Genomic DNA, 22,184 nt, shown 5'->3' with positions numbered 1-22,184 from the left:
ATTAAATAATGAAAGTTCAAAGAATTCATTGTGATGGTAATATATATATATATATATTATAAACTAACCTCAGTCTCAAAAGTTATGCTTACACTATTTTCAGATTGCTGCTAGCCAGTCAGCATAAGCATGTTGATGCTGTGAATGCACTGCATTGTAAAGTTCTCTAGATGCTTTGCTGTTTTCCTTCAGAATTAAAATAAAAAGTAAAAAAAAAAGAAAGAAACAGTTAAAGGATAGTTAATAAAGCACTCTCTGTTACTTTTATTATTAATTGTAACAATAAAATTTTAATTTGCTATGTAATTATATTTATAATTTCTTTTTTTCTTTAATTTTTTATAGGATGCTGGGTTTAATTTTGTAACAGCTGTAGGATGCTTCTACTATTAAACAGAATCACTTATCAACAGCATTTTCAATGATTCCCACCGTTATTTGGGAAGCTTTACAACAAACTTGGTTAAAAAGTGTTCTTCAAAAGGAAAATCCTAAAACACATATAAAATGAAATAATGTACAATTTAATGAAATATATTGTTCATAATATAAAAAGAGTTATATTTCTGGGAAAATAATCAGTCATTTGTGAAGGAAAATTCAGTGCATTAACCTCTTTGATACTGATAGAACCAATACTTATAAAAAATTTAAATGATGGAAGCATCAAATACAAGTAGCAAAAAATTGTTAAAGTATTTTGCAGATTTTTCATAATTGATAATGGTGAGGTAAGAATTAGTGCACCTTCTTATGTGAAGTAGGATCATTTATAATCTATTTGCATTGCCTTTAATGTTATAGGTTTTTAAGAATTTTCAATGGGGTGTGATTTTTTTTTGATTGCTTAGAGTTGGAAATTTCCTCGCGGAATATAGTGTAATAATGCTCTTCTTTCTTTTTCTGTTTAGGCTGTGGAACCACCATAAGGTATTGTTACCACCATAAGAGAATGGATGAGGATGATATGATTTAATGTAAATGAAGTGTAGTCTTGTATAGTCTCAGGTCAATCAATAATAATGTAATTAATAATGCTCTGCACTTTTAAATCGATTACTCTTTGAGGAATTAAATGCAATCGTATGGTATTTTTGTTTATTGCTGCCACTTTATGAATGCTGAACCAGTTTCTATGAAATATTTATCAAATTATTCCTACTGTGATTATGTCAGCAGTGGGGATCATGATTTGAAACAAAACAAAGTAGCAATCATTTAGATGCAAGTTTTCCCTGTTACACTTTTCAAAAATTTTATTTTGGCATTTGTAGCTTACTTCAATCTTTACTATTTATTTGAACCTATGTTCCAAATTTATATGTCAAGATCAGTGACTGGTATGATTTCTAGCAGTTTGAAATCTAAAGGCACGTAACTGTGCCTAACAACTCTTTTAAAGAATGTTTAAAATGGCTCACCTTCTGTATTCTTACCCCTTAAACCTTCTTCTACTTTCTGTAATTACTGTATCCAAATATATGCATTCTTTTTACATTGCTCCAATATGCCTATTACCTTGCATGTATTTGTACTAATTTGTTTATTTCAGATGTCCAATACCCCTTGAATTTCCTCTTGATTTTCACAGTGACCATATTATGAAGCCAAGTAATGTTCAAGATGATATTTCTTCCTTATCTTTTTGCTTCAATCTTTTTCTTATATCATCCACAGCTATTAAAATAGCAACAAAGTTTACTATTTATAAGCAGTGGAATATTACTCTCCTGGACTAAAGTTTGTTAAATCCAAAACTATTCAGTTTGAAATAAATATCTTCCTGTCTTTATTTTTATATACATATAATTATAATTTTTTTCCTAATTTTCTTTTTTTTGGTTTTTTAATAATCACATTTACTTGGGCTACAAGTATAAACAGCTCCCTTACAAAAGTTAAATTATATTTTTCACAAAACTGCAGATGAAATAAAAATTTTTAAATGTTGTAAATTTTGAAAATTTCATCATTTAAATAACTGAAAACTTTGTCTGATATTAGAAGTCAGAAATTTAAATCTGCAAGTACAATGACAGTATAAAAAAGGAAAAAGGTTAGCTAAAGAAAACTGTTATACAGGTATTATTTAAAGGGGCTACTACAGGACAAATTCCTTGCCCAAAATGGATGTTATAGGAACTTATTTACTTTCATTCATTTAATGTAGCATTTTAAAACCGTTATTGTAATATATCTAAAGATACTTTGTGCAAATAAAAGCCATTAAATTGCTTGTCTGTTGCCACAACTACTGCTTAATCTAAAAGTGGCCAATTGTTTATTTTTTAATTAATTCTGTTACAAATATGATTTATTTTTACTGATTAATCTTTGTAAACATTTTTATTTTGGTCAATAAAACGTTTAAACCATTTACAATAATTTAGTATTTTGCCATGATCTGTTGGTTTGAGTTCTTGCACACACATTACTTTGTAGGAAAAGAGTTTCACTTCTTTTCTTACACCTTTATGTGCAGTAGCAAGTCTGATATCTTGCAGCTTTGCTTACTTACACATTAGCTTTGATGGTATTTCCGTCACAGAATCTGAATTATCTAATTTCGGTGGTCTTCCACTTTGATCAGCGTCTTCAACAGAGCCTGTTGTTCAAAATTTTTCGATAAGAGTTTGAAATGCATTGCAGTAAGGAACAGCAAGTATTTGAAAACTTTTCAGAAAAATTGCGCTTCACTAAATCAGTATTTGTGTTACCTTCATGAAAGTCATGTTCAATGTCTTTCGTGAAACATGTATTCCTCTATTAAAAGAATCATTACTTTTCTCAGAACTATTGATTCCGATAAACGAAACAACACAAAATGAAAAAAAGAATGTACAATAAGTCAACATCTAATGTCTTGGTTTATCACTGAGCAATACCCAATGTCCCAAAGGCAACCAGCCTAACACAAAAAGACCAGAATGCACCACATGATTCTAAAATATACTGTACAGTGACTTTTTGAATGCAATGTTATGATCCCTACCAATAAAAGTAATTCATTAAAATTCCCTAACAAATTAAAAGTAAGACAAAAAAAAATCAGGAAAACATATCCCTATTTATAAATTGTTACAAGTTCCTTTTGCGCTCTACAGTACATGTGGTTTCTAATATGCCCGTTCTCACAAAGTGTTATATTCTTAAAAACACTGCATAAACCACTCTACATCAGTCTGTTCCCATGTATCAGTGAGTAAGAAAATCTTCAACAATTTAAAAACTGAATATAATCTTTAACTTTCAGGCAAGTAATACAAAAAGTACATTGTAATATTAAATCCTAACATTGAATATACTTATACTTCCTCTTCATCCACCAGTTGACCTTCATTATATAGTTAATTCCTTTTTCCACCACCACTTTCAATTCTCTTCAGTATCCTTTTCAAAACCTCCCTTACTTTATACCCTAGCATTTGTTATGACTTATCAGCATTGTCCTTGTGCTTAACTGCAGTTTTAATTTACTGATCAGGCAAACACTTTTTTATTCACTGCTAAACAATCACTGACAAAAAACATACTAAACGATCCGTTATCAATACTTTCTCTTAGAGCTATAATTTGGTAATCTCTTCCTGCATGTTCAACAAGAAAGACCTTCTTGCCATGTATCTGGATAAAAGTCATTATGGGTTTAATTATTATTTTAATAATTCAAATCATCGTCTGAATTGCATATGAGAGGTATACTAAGTCTGTTTAGCAGCTCCCAAACCATGCACATGGATATCAAGAGCCTCTTAAAATTTTTGACAGGAATTGTACACAATAGATGTATAAGTAGTATTGTTCATGTTACAGTAAGCTTTTTAAATATTAAGTTGCTGCATCTACTTTTATTTTCAAATTCATTAATGCGATCTTCTTTGAATTGAATTCATCAATTCACTATGATATTCTGTTTTTATCCTGTCCCAGCATGTTGACTAATTTAACTTGTTTTGTTATTTTTTGTTTCCCATAACAGTTCTAAAGAAATGTGGGAGTTGTTTCTTTTCCCAGAATTTATTAATAATTCATATCGCATAGATAAATTGGTACCAATGTTGTGAGTAAATTACATTTTATTTTATTGTAATACATCTTATTACAATACTGAATAGTTACAAATAAAATCAATAATTTTATTGTAATACCACATAAATGGAGGAATGAAAAAGAACTAAACTGTACCTAACAAATTCTAATAAATACGCTATCAAATCTTTATCAATGTCTATTGAGTGACACTGGATTAAAGAAAATTTGAAAATGTATTGATTGGTTTTTTGCAAGAATAGGACACTGTGGTTCAACGTAATTATAAAACGTGATTAAAAGATCACCACAATTACGGCCTGTGAATAGCATTGGAAACTGTTGAACACATTACAAGAAAGGTTACAAAGGAGAAATACTAAATTAGAAAAACAAGTACTTATTATTTTAGGACTTATAACAGTTCACACAAGTCAACATGACAAACAAAACCTGAATTAAACATTCCTCGTTCAGTTACTCATAATGTGTAAAGGAACCTTTTAAAATTTGTTCTGGTAAAGTAGTGCCACCAATCACACAAGAAGATAGGATTAATCGTAAGAATTCTGCTTGATTGTTTGATGATGACAATTATCTTAATGAAATAACTCGATCTTATGAGGCTACTTTTAAAAGTAAATAAAACATCAGATTCTGGGGTTCAGAAAACCCACATTACAATGCTGAGCACATCAGAACAGTTTGAAAATTAATGTGTGACAAGTGACACTGATGTGATCACTTCATTTTTTCTGTATGAACATTTACCTCAATATATTGGAAAATTTTGCCTTTCCTCAATTACAACTTATATTCCAGCAATTTGGACCCTGCCACTGCGACATTGAGTATAACCATTCATAAATTTTTGAAGAACAAAATTTCTGGCAGGTTGAAAAGTTGCGGCCAAGTGGTAAAACAGTCTAGTCAATTTGAAATATGACTATAGCTTGGAATCTAATAATTTTAAAATTTAATAATGTTTTTTTCCAAAGTAAATAATTTTTATAAAATAAAATAAAGAATTACAATAGCTGCAAGTTTTAGGTAAAATATTACAGCAGCTTTTTAATTTTATTCAACAAATAAATTTTGGACTGAACAAATATATCAGGGTAAACAAATATAGAAGTTATGGGGAAAATAAAAAAAGTTTTGTGTTTTTTTTTTTGAATAGCAGTGACCATCTTATGTATGTGTACTATATAAATAAAATAGTTTACTAAATGGGAAGTCTTTTTTAAATTCTTTTACACAAAATATACATTGTAAATCATTACAAGTAAAAATTTTGTTATAATACTATTAACAATAAAAAGAAGGCTGATCAGATATCTCAAAACTTACATAATTGTTAATATTTAGATGTTGCAAACAGTATGTAAGACCAACACATTTAGATTTTAACTGATAACCACTGACGGTGAAGTTTAATATTTTGTATTGTAAAATTTTTTTGTTTTCAAAGACCTGCAACTGAATAGTTTTATATATTAGAAATAAATAATGAAAGGATATTTACATAAACATAATTTAAGATATTAAATAAGGCACCTAAAAAATTAATGGTCATGGGAATTAATAAAATAAATAAATACATTCTTTAAACATTAGGTGCATTTGATGTAATAATTGCATGCAACAAAGTTGTGTGTATAAAATACACATACACACACACACACACATACACACACCATGTGTTAAATTATGGACCCTACAGTCCTATTTTGAGGTAGTACACCTATAAAGTATGTTAAAGAGACACAGGTAGATCCATAGTCAAAGATGTACTGATCAAATCCCAAAAAAACCAGGATACATCAACTCAAACTGATCCTGATAGTGTCCTTGGTATGGATCCAACAGGCATCTGGCTGAACACTACATTGAGGAATGATCACAGATAAAGAAACAGTGGATAGTACATAAGAGACAAAATCCTACATTGACCACAATACAATCTCATCCAAAGATCTTTAAGGCACTCTTCAACCAGTGTCCATATATTTAATCAATAATTTCTTCAGGAAATTCAGGTATATTTATCAGGATAGAAACAGAAAATTAGCGATAAATGGTTTTAGTTATGCATCATTTATTTAATGTTTTGATCACCTAAACAAATATATGCTTTTCTTCTAGATACTAAGGAATCACCTGAGGACTGGTTTGGGCTTCATAAAGAATTTTAGAACCTTCACTTGAATTTTAAAAGGCTTAGAAATACATAAACTGAATATAAACTACTTAACTAAACCCTAAATGTAGCAGTATGTTTATTAAATTCAATTACGAGATAAAGTTATCAAAGAAAATAGACAAAGATATAATCAAACTAGAATTAGTACCATTACTAAATATCAGTACTTTGATATTTGAGATTAAAACACAATAAAATTTGTTATTAATAAATAAGGGATTAAAATATTACTCTCACTACCATGAAATCAGATTTATGTAGTAACTTGTTACATAATCTTCTATCTCATTTAATACACGTATCTTTTCAAGGCATCCTCACTCTTACTTATTTATACTTAAAATGCACAAAAATGTTCATCACTGTTTACAAAACAAGTAATACGGTTACTTTATTTATAAAAAAATAAACCTCTGGGAACAAGATGGCAAGTGCAGTTGCATAGTAACATAAGCAGTAGCCTGGATTTTCTCCAGGAGGGAAAATATGATAATGTTTTTTTGTTAAAAAATGGTTTTATATGAACATTTTAAAACGGCAAAATTAATAATTGTATTGCTATTCGAATCTATCTAAATCATAATTCAGCACTAACCTATGAGGGTTCTGAATTAATCCTGGCAAAATTTCTTTCTCAAATTTATTTTTAGCTTCTAGAACACACTTTTTATGCACACTTATCATGCAAAGACCGACATTCCAATTTTCTGTCATTGTTGACCGTAACCAAGTTTTTATCCTGCATAAGGTGCTGAAGGATAGTAAACGTTATGGAAGTGAGATAAGTAGCGTCCGTTTTTTGGATGGGTAGAACAATTGGATTTCTTTAACTATTGCAGCTAGGACTACCTCCTACAGTTGGGCATTTGGAACATTTTTTTCCTTTCCATTAGTTGTACTAAAGTACAGCTTCACCAAGGAAATCACTAAAACTGTAGTAACTAAAAAACTGTCCAAAACTTCCAAAACTATCTTCCTTACTAAACAACCTGTTATAGTTTAAAAAAAATATGTTTCATATGTTGTTCCCGAGTGAACCACTGTCATAATAAAATCATGGTAAACAAATTGAACAGTCGCCGAGCATTAATGATACATTCAGCAAATTGTTATTTTCTTTTCAAACAGTTATTTAATAATTAACATCACATTAATGTAGTTATATAAAATGCTTCATTATACTGAAATGGTATGGAGTTTGTTTTTAATAAAATGATATCACTATCAGAAACGGTTTTAACCTGTTTGATTGCTGAAATAGCGACATATCGGTGGTATCGATTGTTAAAATGGTGGGCTATTCTGCTAGCCCCAGTTAAGTGCAGGCTTGGCTTTGACAGATAATATATCTAAATTTTTTAATATTTTTCATTTCCTGACTATATACTTGAACTGTTTAGCTATAATAGCATACGAGTCATAACATTAATACAACAAATAATAACAGCATTTGGTGTTACATTATACTATAAAGTGAAAGTTTGATAATCTGGTTAAGTGTTACTTCTCGGAGTTTTGGCAGATCATGACATTTCAAAAACAAAAAAAGTATCTATATTTTTAGCATTCAAATTCTCAGAAAGATTTACATACACATGTATAAATGTTATTTTATTTTATTTTTTTACTTTTCTTTTTGTTGATATCTTTAAACTGGAGGGAAGTATTGTGGATGAAATTTGTGAGAATGGTTTTTGTATATAGAGCATTGATGTCAATTCATTTTGGCACATTAACTCAGGGTCGTGGAGAGATACGATCACCTTAAGTTCCGTTTCTCTAAATTTTACTCAAAGAGTAGAATGATTTTTATACATAAATCTTCTTTACATGCATCCTCACATATTTCAATATTTTACTTCAATTTCCTCCTACGTAGCATTTTGTCGAAGGCCAAGATCTCGGTAGTGAGAAAGTTATATAACTTTCTCGTATCACGTATGTATGAATATATATTTCAATTACGCGCATATAAATATATATATATATATTTATATACATATTCTTGTGTGCGTGTGCGCGATGGAAAGAAATAGTTCATATTTTATATTTTTATTTTCCTAAATACTTACATTTATAGCTTTTCCGTTTTTAATTGCCACATATGTACATTTGAATAAGTGTATACTTACAGGGCTAACAAATTTACATATATATGAAAACTGTAATTCAAACTGTAACAATTTTTTCATCGATCTTTCTTCATCTCTATTTAAAATTGGAGTTAATTGGTCAAAAAAATCGTTCTTCATTTCTTTGATATTTAAACGTAAAGAACATCTAAAAACAAACGTGAGAATAAACAAAACTTAGGAAGTTATATAATTTTTATTTACCCTTAAACACACAAGTTTAGGCTCATTATGTATTATGCACAAAAATGATAATTATATTTTTGTATGTTTTCTAAATTATTAAAAAAATGAAAATCCACCTACCTTACCAGCAAATTAAATGTGTTTCTCTAGATCTTTCAGTACTTAGACCATCGTCAGGAGAATAAAGTAAAGTCAAAAATTTTAAATGATTAAGCAGTCATGACTATTTGCTAGTATAGTAGCTGAACTAGCAAACTGTCATGACTGCTTAATCATTTTAATTTTTTGACTTTATTTTATAATATTATTTTATTTTCTTGACGCTGGTCTTAGAACTGGAAAATGTAGAAAGACACATTTAATTTGCTGGTAAGGTGGATTTTCACTTTTATAATAATTTATTAATTATATCAGCGGTAACCAAGTTTCAGAAATTGTTTGTTTTTAAATATATTGTTTAAAATATTTAACGGTCTAAAAATTTCATTTGTAAAATGCAAACAACACTTACAACTAAATTAAATCACAAAAATTAAAAAAAAAAAAATTAAACGAGTGCCCAGGAAAAGTAATCGATCGTTACTTTCAATTGAAAGTTAAACTAGAAAAGAGTGCTTAGTCCAAGACAGCTAAAAAATGCATATACATATATTAAATCGGCAACTGTTTTCGTTGAAACACAACTGCCGCCCATCGAAGCGTTTTATGATAATTTAAAGAAACAAAACATCTCCGAATCAGATTATATGCACGCGCAAAACGTTTGGAATCGATTTAAAATTAAGACTCTCGGTGAATACTACGATTTCTATATGAAATTGGATGTCATGTTGTTGGCTGATGAGTTTGAGAGTTTTCGTAATAAAATGACTGGAATAAACAATTCAGATCCGTATAATTATGTATCTGCTCCACATTTATCGTGGTTTTCAGCGCTCAAGGCTACGAAATTGGAATCAGAACTCGTTAGAGATCCCGATATGTATTTGTTTTTTGAAAAAGGCATTCGCGGCGACGTGTCAATGATTTCCAACCGTTATGCTATGGCAAACGATCCGCAAATTAATAATTATGATAAAAATAAACCGATAAAATTAATTAAATATTATGATTTTAGATATCTTTATGGGAAATGTATGATGGAAGCGTGGCCTGTAGACGGATTCGGATGGTGTGATGAAAATGAAATTGAATATTTGTTTGTAAATCGTCTAAACGATGGAAAAGATGATGCGGAAACGGGTTTTATTTAAAAGTCGAGCATGTTCCAAATACTTACACGAATCGTACAAAGATAGAAAAAAAATCGATTCCCAATAGTATGATTTCTCCATTTGCATCTGATGAGAAACGAGTAGCATGTAAAAAATTATTGTGTATTTGGAAGGTAAGCACAGTGTTTCCCCCGGGATCCCCATGCGTCACTAGCGGTCTATAGTAAATGTTCATTGCACAACAACTAAAATGAATAAGGTAGGACCTCTTGGAGTAACTTAAGCATATGTTTTACCACGAATTTTTCACTAAATCAACTGTTTCAACATGTAAATTTAACGTGAACACATTCATCATTGAAAATAGCCGTTCTTTCATGTATTCGAATAAATCCATGAAAAAAGATGTCCAGGTTCAATCTTCAAATTCTTAGTTGGTTCTTTGTCATAATTTTGGACGCGTCTCAAACCCGTGTTTTGCTATATATTTTGCAGTAAATCCACTCTCTCAGCGTGTAAGTTTAACTAAAAACAGGGGATAATCTTGGAAAACATACGTTGAGGTTCTGCCTCAACTTGAACTCCAGGGGTCAAAGGTGAGCGTGACGATTGAACCTGGACATATTATACTACTATAATTCTATTACATAATAAGCTACTGTTAAGAGATATTTTTACCTTTCTTATATTAACTCGCTCTTGGACTATGTATGTGAGATTCATGGTACGGAACCATTCAGTCAAATTTTGAAGCACTTCTGTTTATCCATTTGCTCTGAAATTTTGCATTTACGTTTGCTCTTGATGACAACACATTGTAGCAACATTTTCAGTTTGCTAAAATTCCCCAAGTTGCGAAGTGAAAAAAATGCCCCTTAAACTTATGCGACCTCATTAACTTTTCAATCAAATTTTGAAATACTTCCGGTTATCCATTCGCTCTGAAATTTTGCATACACGTTTGCTCTTGATGACAACACATTTTACCGACATTTTCCAGCCGCTAAGATGCTAAGTTTCTAAGTGAAAAACTGCCTTTTGAACTTATGTAACCTCGTTTATATGCATATTTTCTTAGTGAAACAATTATTCATGTTTGTGATAAATTTTGGGCTATATCTCGGGAACGGTTTGGCCAATCCCGGATCTGTTTGGTATTGTATCCGTTTTGGGCCCCTTCCCACCCGGCCCCCACCGCAAACCCCTCGTAAAATCCGAACCGGCAATTTTTTGCAATTTTTCTATAATATAAATTTGACCCTCATCCGACCACCCAAAAAAAAAATCCTACAGCTCCCAAACCCAATTTTTCATTTTTAATTGAAAAACAAGTTTCGACTCCCACCCCACTGATTTGATCCCTATCCCGTTTTTTCGAGTGAGGACTCAAAAGAAGAGTTGTTTTACATAGAAGACACTGTTGACGTCCTTTTCATTATGGAGACAAAGAGAAACCGGAGATTAGCGAGAAAGCAATTTGGGTCTACTGATGGAGAGAGGAACGTTAGTTCCCTCAAACCACGTACTTGGTTTAGACAATCACATCTAGATTATGGCAAGAATGAAAGGCAAAAAACCCCAATTTCTTCTTCTTGCTCCAGTCAAGTGTATATGAGTATATACAGTAATATTTTAGGATGTACAATTTTTTAAAGCTGTCTGCGGTATTGGAAACTGGAGGCATGAAAACTTCGAAAGATTGCTCAAACCTGTGCGCTAGCGAAGCTGTAAAGTATAATCTTATGAAGACTAAAAAGTAGAAAATAAAAGATATATTTTTAAATTACCACTTTTTAACTAAACGCACTGAAAGGTAAAAAATAATTTTAGGACGGTATCTCAGAATGAATTTGACAACAAGCTTTGATGGTGATATGTAAGATTATGTGAAAGTCATAGCTTCAAATTAAAAATTTTAACTTTTTGTTAGTATTTTATATGCGTGATGGATAACCTAAAGAGATGCTCTGTCATGAGCACACCTCTCTTTAGGGCATCCATCACGCATATAAAAAATTGGCAAAAACAACAAATTTTTAATTTAAAGCTATGACTTTCACGTAAAGCTTGTTGTCAAAACCATTCTGAGATTTTTCTACTTTTATACTATTTCCTGAAAAAAACAAATCACTTACAGGGTATCAATTTTCTTAAATATTTTTTTTTCATTTTCTTCATCACTGAAACACAAACAAAAATTAATGAGTTAGAATTCTTAACAATACACTTATTATCCGTGTTCTAGTCGCACTACATCTTTGCTGATGAGCTTGAAGCTTGCTTCATACTCACATTTAAAAACATTTATTTATGATATTCATAATATATTTGTTGTAATCTGGTCAACTAGTGAAAATAAGCAACCACCGTATGGCCCATTTCGCGAAGGATGAAATGTATGACGTGTAAATTAGGTGTAGTCTTGTTCAGATTCAGGCCGACCGTCCCTTAGATTTGTGGTTAATTGAACCCCAACTACCAAAGTACATCGGTATCCACTGTCTAGTATTCAAGTCCATATACAAGCAACTAATTTACTAGGAACTCAACCACAGAACCTTCGACATCGAAAATCACTTGTTAAACAAGTGATCTTGCGACGACGAGTTTACCACTTGATCAGCCTGGTGGGCTATACATTAAAGATTAAAATAATTTTTACTTATTATTCATAGTTTCTTTCGATATTTTATTTAGTAACAAAAAAAGTTTAATGATTTTAATATTTTGTGCGAAATCGTTTTAATAAAGCGGTGAGGTGGGAAGAAAGCATAATAATCTAGAATGATTTGTTATTACCTGAGTTATCAGTGGAGGACGATCTCCAATCACATTTGTGATGAATGTGGTATAATTTTAATATTTCTTTTTGTATTCTTTAGTACAGTGCTTTCAGAAAGCTTCTGTGCACTGGAATTATTGACGTGTAATGACGAAACCTTCTTAATTATTAATTTTTATTTTTATTCCATTATTTTACAGGAACGGATAATACAATAACTGCAATATTTTATAAAAGGTGTTGAAAATGACCTCTGCAAACATCAGTGCCACATTGCACACGTTTCAATTTTTTTCCAAACACTTTAACTAACTGATGTACTGCAATGTCTCGTACATATGTATATCGTACGTGGTCTGTTTTGCGATACACTGCTCTTTTCGATGACCCAGTAGAAAGTAATATTTTGCTTTTCTTCTGTAAATTGATGTATACTTCCTTATGTAACCATTCTTCATCTGTTAAAAACGTTACGTCTAGAACATCTACGGAATTTTAGCGAATAAAACGTTTAAACCATTGAAAATAATTTAGTCTTTTGGCATGATCTGTAGTTTTCAGTTCTTGAACACATATTACTTTGCAGAGGAAAAGTTTTAGTTGTATTCTTACTGCTTTATGTGCGGTAGCCAATTTGATATCTTGCTGCTGTGCTAACTTACGCTTTGATGGACTTTTATTGATATCATCCGAAATATCAAGCAGCTTCTGTTCGTTTAGTTTAGTTGGTCTTCCAATTCGATCAGTGTCTTCAACAGAGACTATTGTTGGAATTTTTTCCAAAAGATTTCGAACTGCATTGCGGTGAAAACAGGAGTATTTGGAAACTTTTCTGAAAACTTTGCTAAATCAGTATACTTGTCATCGTCACGAAGGATGTGTTGCGAGAGAAAAATACATTCCTCTACTGAAAAAAACGATTAAATTTCTCGCATCTATTGATTGCGATAAACGGAATAACACAAAACGAAACTAAGCATGTTCAATCGCAACTCAAAAACTGACGTCTTGGTTTATTAGCGACAACGCTAAACGCACCCACAGTGCAACCAACCTAATGCCAAAAGAACAAAATGCAATGCATAATTCTAAAGTATGCTGCACAGCGACCTTTCGAGCGCAGTGTATAATTTTGAATACCGTTTACATAAGTTCGAATGCAACTTATAGATTGTTGATTCAACATTTTTCTCACCCGATCCGACTCCACTTCTTTTTTTTCAGATTATCTTCACTTTTAAATTGATTGTCATATAACATTAACTTTTTCTTTAAAAATATAAGTGTTAGTTAAGTCATTTTTTAGTAAAAATAGTAAAAATTTATGCTAATAAAATGTTTATAAGAAGGTACTTTAAGTATGTAACTGCTACTTAAATCTTTTTTTTTTCTTTTTTTCAATTGGACTAATTTATGCTAACAAGATCTTTATAAATGTGTCATAAGAAAGGCTTGCATCGGTGGTTTTTAATATCATCCTGTTGTAAGAAGATATACAGGTAGACCAAAATTATGATGGGTGTCAGAGTAGAAATTTTGATAATACTAAAGTATAGCATAATATTTTACAAATGAAAAATAAATATTTTTAATTTAGTTTCACCAGTTGCTGTCACAAATTATAAGAATCAATCCTTTAACCGCTTTTAAATGATTTTATACACTTAATTAAGAGTAAACTCTTTTATCCGTCGAAGTATGGCCCTTCCATAAAAGGCGTTCCACAATATTTTATTTTTGTAGTCGTTAGTAATAAGAGAAAACTTTACAATTTGGCGTTAAATGTGTCTGAAGAATTTAAAATGAGAGGTCCCACAATATCATTTCTCAATTATAACAACAGATTTATTTTTTTAATGGCTATTTGACTTCTCGGAAATGGGCGGATCAACTGACAATCACGGTTAAGAGTATTTATTTTTTTAAATTATTAACTATATTAGTATGTTATTGTCATCGAGAAAAATTTACAAAAAAAAAATAAATAAATAAAAAAATAACTATAATTGCGTACGTGGAATTGTTTTTAATCATTATTTTATTTTTTGCTTTTATTAATAAATTTGTTTTCAACAGATCGCAAATGGGGTTTTAAAATTATTTACCGAGTTCCATAAAAAGAATTGTTCAATATTAATTGCAATACAACTGTGGGATCACTTATTTAAATTTGTTCAGTCAAATTAAATTTACCAGCGTCGCCTTGAATTTGGAGCATAATTTTAACCAAACTCTTTTCGTAACAATTAAAAACCGAACGTAATTAGACAAAAGTTTATGTAAAATATTTACTTTATTTGAACTTGTAAATTGAACATTGTTTATGAAGTTTAAATCTTTTCAGTGGACTCCTGATAAACATTTTTTATAATATAGAAAAGAAATATTATTATGCACCTATAATTTTGTTAAAATTATGCTTACCTTAACTGAAATTTTATTTTCTGCATCGTAGTTCCACTGAAAAATAATTAAATGGTAACCGGTTATGAAGGTAAAATACTTATTGCATCATTAACATATGACTTACTTAGTAATTAAAAATAAATTTCTTTGTTCTGATTAATAGAACGTGGTTCAAACATAAAAATTAAAAAAATCTGATGTGAACACCACATGACTTCGTTGTACACCTATTAAATTACATGTACACATTTTTTAAAATGAAATACATAAGATTTTATTTTATTAATATCTTCTGATATTTTTTCACATTTTTTTTTTATTGTCACTGAATTATTATTAAATGTAATTTTTTTTACAATCACCGGTGAATAATTATTATTAAATCTATAAAGTAAAAAAAAAAAAAAACAATTAAAAAAGGAAATGAAGTCGAATTGAAACCGATGTGCTTTCCCCTTGTAATATCATAATATTTCATTATTTAAAATGTTATTTGGCTATAATTTTGGAGCCCGTTTCAAATGTGGTAATATAATTCACTAATCATAAACTCGAACATATGATTTTTTTTGTATTTATGAACTGAAAGAACAATTCTTCCCCTCTAAGGACAGTAAATCAAAAATCATTAAATAAAAAAATCACTTGAAAATACCTATTAGGCCCTATTTACTGCCCGTAAAAGAGTTATCATATTACTGACTACGTTAAATCGATTGTAAGAAATCCCTATAAATTAAAAGTTCTCTTAATTAGTTTACAGTAACAATAAATAACCATTAAAACTTAAGATGAAGCACTGTTGTACTACATAACAATATCTATCCTTCTAATTCACCAGTTAGTAAATACATTAAGTCGATACAGAACATGTGTTGATATCGTATTATACAGTGAGCGGCAGAAATAACTCTCAAATTTGCCACCGTCGTAGCTCAGCGTTAGTGTTAGTAGGCGGGTCCGGACTGGTTCCATAGTGCAGGTCTGGTGTTGCAATTTTCAGTCGCTAACATGGCGTGGAGCGGTGAACATCGTCCGTTCGTAATCGAAACTTATTTTAAAAATGGTGATTCTGTAATCTGTACGCAGCGATTATTTCGTACACACTTCGGGATAAGTCGACACGGTGCAATCCCTGACAGGAAACCCGTTCTAACATGGGGTTAGAAATGTTAGAGTTACGAGTTCGGCTATGAAAAAGCCCCACCGCCAGGTAGACCTCGCGGCGTTCAACTACTCCAGCAAGCAGTTACACGATCTCCAAGGCGTCCAGCCCGTAGGCACGCTGCCAGCTTGGGAATATCTGATCGAACAGTGAGAATAATTTTACACCAAGACCCGCACTTCCACCCGTATAAAATAATGGTTGTGCAGGAACTTAGTGAACGTGATCGGGCCAGTCGTATTGCATCTTGTCACGCTATCCTTGAAAATGTTCCAAACAATGCAGTCGTACTCTCATCTGACGAAGCGCATTTTCATTTATCAGGTTATGTCAATAAGCAAATTGTTCGTTATCGGACAGAAAATAATCCTAGACAACTGCATGAGCGACCTCTCCATAGCCAACATGTTACAGTTTGGTGTGCTGTAACAGACTTTGGAATCATAGGCCCGTATTTTTTTGAGGAGGAGGAGCGAACAGTTACAGTTACGTCTCAACGTTATGTACACATGCTAAACAACTTCCTGAAGCCGAAACCGAATGAAATTGGAAATCGTGTTGTGTGGTATCAACAGGCTGGTGCAACCGCTCACACAGCAAGACAACCTATGGAAGTCCTAAGACAAATGTTTCCAGGGCGTTTAATCTCACTGCGAGGTAACATGCCGTGGCCAGCTCGTTCACCCGATCTTGCTGCTTGTGACTTCTTTCTATGGCGCTACTTAAAGAGTAAAGTCTACAAAGACAAACCGAGGACAACCGACGAACTCAAAGCTGCTATCCGACACGAGATCGCGGAAATTCCACAAGAGATGACGACGAGAGTAATGCACAATTTCCGAGTGAGGATTCAGTCGTGTATAGAAAATGCCGTTCGCCATTTAAATGATATTATTTTTAAGTAACTGAAACTTTAATCATTTAGATATACAATAAATGGCAATGATAATTCTTATTATGGTATAATAAAAGTTTGACTAAAATCTATTACGTATTTTTTTATTAGCCCTTCAAACTGGGAGTTATTTCTGCCGCTCCCTGTATAATATCATAAAGCTCGGCAGAAAAGAAATTTGGGAGCAGTTGTAGAGGGTGGTGGGACTAAAATTTGTTACGTAACTGTAAACCATTCTGTAAACAGGTAACTACCGAAAGTACTACTTATTTTTACAATATTAACTATGATTTATGTAAAATAAATAGGCGAGTGGATTATCGCTTACTTTCATACAAATCACTTTAAGTCTGTCTGAATCCTATTTTTTATTATTTTTTGAGATCATTCTCGTATTTGATTAAGCAAAATGTTAAGGAAGAATTTAGTCATATGTTAACTGAGATGGTAATAAAAATAATTAAGACAGATTAAAATTTAGAAAAAAAATTCCTTATGGCACGCCGGAAGGCGGAGGTTGATTTCACCGGTGCTAAGCAACGGATAAAAAATATTTCCACCTTAAAGTTAAGATAAACTTCAAACTTACTCAATACGACAATGGTTGCATGAGAAAAAAGTTTCACACATTTAGCATTCGACAAGCCCCCACTTCTTACAAATCCAGAAATATTTTGGTAATCCCTTGCCGTAAGGGTTGTTCATATCAAAAGTTGTTTCAGACAAAAGTTTTAGTAATATTTAGAGGACTAACGACCACTGTAATGGGAAAGATATTAATGAGAAAGATATAGTGATATTTTTTTGTCGAAAAAGCCCCCCATTTCCACCCCCTTGGTCCGATTTAGCCCATTAACGAACTTGACCGAGATTTTGGTCTTTATATTATATGTATCAATTTGAAAGTTACTGACACAAAATTACGGCAGTTATCGTGTCCACAAGAAAGTAATATATAAACCTTTGAACTGACGGTGGTTTTGGGGTCTGGGGGATGCGAAACGTGAAGATATGTCGAAATTTTCCGGATTCGAATCATGGTACTTATTACAATAAGTAGCTTTCTTTTTAAATCTACCTATTATGCAGGAAAAACATAATGAGATTATGTAACATTAATAAAACTGTGTCCCCACAGTTTTATAATGTCGAAGTGAAAAGATGTAATAATTCAATATTACATTTTTTTTTTTATTATCTGGAAAGTAACTTATGACTCATTAAAGTATTTTAATGAACGAAATATTATATCAGTTTTAAAATTGTTCAACGATACTCTACGTAATTTTACAAATTTTACAGTAAATTTGGTTCGAGTAAAACATCATTATTTACTGGATTTATATTACTCGACCTAAAGAGATAGTGAAAAACAATAGTAGAGACACCAAATGATTACACTGAAGTAGAATTGAAATCACATATTTATTCAATTATTTCATAGCTGTTGTTATTTTAATTGGAAGAACTTTTTATAATATGTTGTTGACTTCAAATTTTACCTACTTACAGCAAGGAAGTCATGCTGGTTCATACACCAATAATTGCGCATTATTGGGGATAAAAAACATTCCCACCGACAATTTATTTTACATAATTGTTTATGAGCAGCATTTTGTTTCAGTTTGTTCTGTTCATGATTAACTATGTATTACGACCATAAAAAGTGTAAAATTATTTCTTATAATATTTATCGTTTTTTAAATCTGTGTGGATGTGAATATTAAATTTTACTAATAGGATTTAAATAATTCTTTGACAAAAGACAATTAATAATAATTTTGTCATAAAATATCACTTTGTTCATAAAATTTATTGTTTTTCATTACGATAAAATATGCTTATTTATCAACTTACCATTTATAGTATGCATAAATAACAGTATTATCCATTCTGGAACAAAGAATAATTAAATATTATATAATTTTAATGACATTATACCTTGTTGTTAAATTAGTGGAGAAATATTAGAGAAAGAAAAAAAAGCACGTCTTTCAAATCACTTAACGAAACTGCTTACGTAATATCTCGCCTTACAAAAAAAAACGGATTATTGTACTTCTATTATTATTTAACAAAAACTTACCAACCCGTACTAAATTTCTTTTGACTAATTTATTAAAAATTATACTAATAAAAACATCCTGTTACACTGACAATATTACTTTGGTATGTATTTAGATAACAAACGTTAAAAATCATTTGAGTTTTCTGCAACGCTATTTAATAGTTAAAACTAATATATTAAAAGAAAAATAAGTTTTAATTAACTTTCCAAATAAATCTTCTGTTTAATGATTCTATTTTTTTATTACCCTCACAAATATTTAGTCTGTTTGTTTTTAACTACGTGCTGCACTCACTCGTTAAAATGGGTCATAATTTTTTTTTCAATTTCTGTACAACCTCTGATGAAAAATCAATATTTATTTTACATACAGAAAAAAAAGGTTTAGTTTCCATATTCATGTAAATTCTTGTCATTTTAAATTCGGATCAAATATATGAAATCATGAAGTGAGAAGACGTAATAGTGCTAACAAAAACTTGTATACCAGTGACTTAAATCAAGCTTGCAAATTTCAGGGTATGAAAATAAATAATAAGAAGACAAAATATATACGAGGAAAATCACTAAAGTAAAGACCGCTGGGAAATCTCTCTCCTTAAGGTCGGCGAATCTTTATCGTTCATGGCTAAGCAAATAATGTACACACTGCATTATTGTCTGTAAGTTGTCGTTTGTAGTATTTTTGATTACGCACGTGTGAATTTTACGTTATAAAATGAATAGGAAAATCCATGTTGCCGCCAGCTCTGAAATACGTGGAGTCATACGCTTTTTAAACCATCGAAACGTTAAGCCGCCTGAAACTTAAAGATAGTTAGTGCTGATAACGGTGATAATGTAAAGAAAGAAAGAAACGTCAAAAAATGGTGTGAGAGTTTATAATAACAGAATTAATATGCACGATGAAAAACGTTCCGGAAGGCTCTCGATAATCACCGAGAACTTGTTGAAACGCGTCGATGACGAAATCAGAAAAGATTGTCGCTCAAAGATTCCGATTTGGCCCTTCTTTTTCCTGATGTTTCAAGAGCTGTTATCAGTCGCATTATTTATGGCCATTTAGGCTTCAGAAAGGTTTGTGCTCGTTGGACGTTGGGTGCCGCACGTCTCAGAAAAATCTCACAAAAACCTCACAAAAATCTCCGAATGGGATCTATTCTTGAAGTTTTGATAATTCAATTCACGGGTGAGACGATGAACTCAAAAATGATGTTAATCAGTGGCTAACGGGACTGGCGGCAGAAGAATACGACGAGAGTATATTGAAGCTGGTGTATCACTACCATAAATGTCTTAATTCATGTGGCCATTAAGAGAAGGTAGTATAAGGTACGTAGTTTAAAAGAAATAAAAAATTTGAAGTTATTAAAATAAATTTTGTTACAACGAACGGTCTTTACTTTACAGATAACCCTCGTAGTATTAGATAGAAAAGAGGAGAGAATTGATATTAAAATAGGAAATGAGGTTTTATACAGGTGAAAAAATGTCAGTACATAGGAATCTTTATAATTGATGAACTGTCTTGCACAGTAGAAATTAAAACGAGAATATCAAGAAGTAAGCAGGTGTTTAATAAGAAGGGTAGACTGCTGTGTGGAAAGTTAAACTGTGCGTTAAGGAAGAGATTAATGAAATGTGTTATTTGCAGTGTGATGGTCTATGGAGTTGAAACATGGACGATGAGAAAGGCCGACAGTAAACGAATTGAAACTTTTAAGATGCGGGTGAATAGAAGGAAAGGAAGAGTTCAAACGATGGATGGGAAAGGTAAAATATGAGAAAATAAAGAGGTTAGCAAAGGATAAAACAAGGTGGAGGGCAGCAGCCATGACAGGACCTGCCCTAATGGCAGAACGCTCCAAATGAATATTTACAGGCGTTTAATAAGAAGAGTAGACTGCTGTGTGAAAAGTTAAACTGGGTGTTAAGGAAAAGCTTAATGAAATGTTTTATATGCAGTGTGATGCTCTATGGAGTTGAAACATGGACGATGATCTGGCGTGTAAGGGCCTGGATTCAGTGTAGAGATTGCGCATCCGCTCTCTGCCAAGACATATGTCTGTTCCACGGGAGTATAGGACCGGCCTTCAGGGTTGGTAGCCCTGGAGAGGGGGTGTACCCCGGCGTTTGGCCTTGCTAAAAGAGGGATTAAATACTATGCAAATTGAACAAACACCAAACGTGGCAGAGGGTTCACTTAAACACATTCGTTTAGAACAAGCCGTTTCACCTGAGGCAAAACGGAGAAAGAGTTCTGAGCAAGACAGTAAGAAATTGAAGCTAAGAGCTTTTTACAAGAGTAACGTACCAAAACCAAAGTATTTGCTAATTACGAAAGAATGGAAATTTCTCGAGGGTAAGCCCTTTTCTAATTGCTCGAGAAATAACAAAATGTGCTGAAGGCCCAGTTAAGGAAATCAGAAAAACTTATAATTGACTTCATGTGGAGACTACGAATGATGCACAGTCACAGAAGATCCTAGGGCTCAATAATATTGGAGATTTTTGCTGTACGTGTCGATCCGCGCGGCACACTCAAACACCTCAAAGAGTGTTGTGGTCTGTCAGGATCGTCTGAACAGCACTGAGCAGGAAATAGTTGAGGAAGTTACTAAACAGTCAACGGTTACGAAGACCAGAGTTAGAATCGGTCACACGCGAATAACTAATTCATATTTCTTAACCGGCGAAGAAAGACATGTGCGGTGTTTGTAAGAAAACACTTACAAAGCATCTGGAAAAGCAATGGAAAAGTGTACCATATATGAGGACCTCAGAAACAGGTTCCGACTAAGAAATAATATTTCTGCTGATTTGGAAAATGGAAATGAAGGAAAAATAATTGCTTATCTACACGCCAGTAGACTTCTTGTAGGTCTAAAAGTAAATTCAAGCTGTGTTAAAGAATCTCTAAGGGAGTAGCTTCTATGTATACAATGGGAGTCTCGAAGCGTGGCACGCATAATGACGGGAGGTAGCCTTCTTGACTAGGCCGAAAGGGCTGATTGGTTATTAAGTTAGTACAAATTAGTTATTAGTTATTACAACGAACTGATAAGTTATTAAGTTTTTTCTGAAGTACGTTATATACTCCATAA

The 22,184-nt window shown here is 31.8% G+C and overlaps 1 protein-coding gene across 11 annotated transcripts in view; it reads right to left on the bottom strand.

The window, feature by feature from the left end:
• Positions 1-229: 229 nt before the first annotated feature.
• The window catches only part of LOC142333042 (uncharacterized), a 70,258-nt gene continuing 48,303 nt past the window's right edge, over positions 230-22,184 (bottom strand). For 9 of the 11 annotated variants that reach the window (XM_075379838.1, XM_075379839.1, XM_075379841.1 and 6 more), the window contains 6 exons: positions 18,870-18,905; positions 14,971-15,006; positions 11,900-11,944; positions 8,305-8,512; positions 5,380-5,508; positions 230-491 (listed from right to left, as the gene is read on the bottom strand). In XM_075379838.1, coding sequence (XP_075235953.1) covers positions 435-491; positions 5,380-5,508; positions 8,305-8,512; positions 11,900-11,944; positions 14,971-15,006; positions 18,870-18,905 — 511 coding nt within the window. In that variant the 3' untranslated portion in view covers positions 230-434. The remainder of the gene's footprint in view (positions 492-5,379; positions 5,509-8,304; positions 8,513-11,899; positions 11,945-14,970; positions 15,007-18,869; positions 18,906-22,184) is intronic. The other 2 variants (XM_075379837.1, XR_012758498.1) reach the window with 2 other exon arrangements.

Source organism: Lycorma delicatula, chromosome 12, assembly GCF_047948215.1.
Source record: "Lycorma delicatula isolate Av1 chromosome 12, ASM4794821v1, whole genome shotgun sequence".
Taxonomy (NCBI): Eukaryota; Metazoa; Arthropoda; class Insecta; order Hemiptera; family Fulgoridae; genus Lycorma; species Lycorma delicatula.
This window is presented reverse-complemented; position numbering and strand designations above follow the sequence as displayed.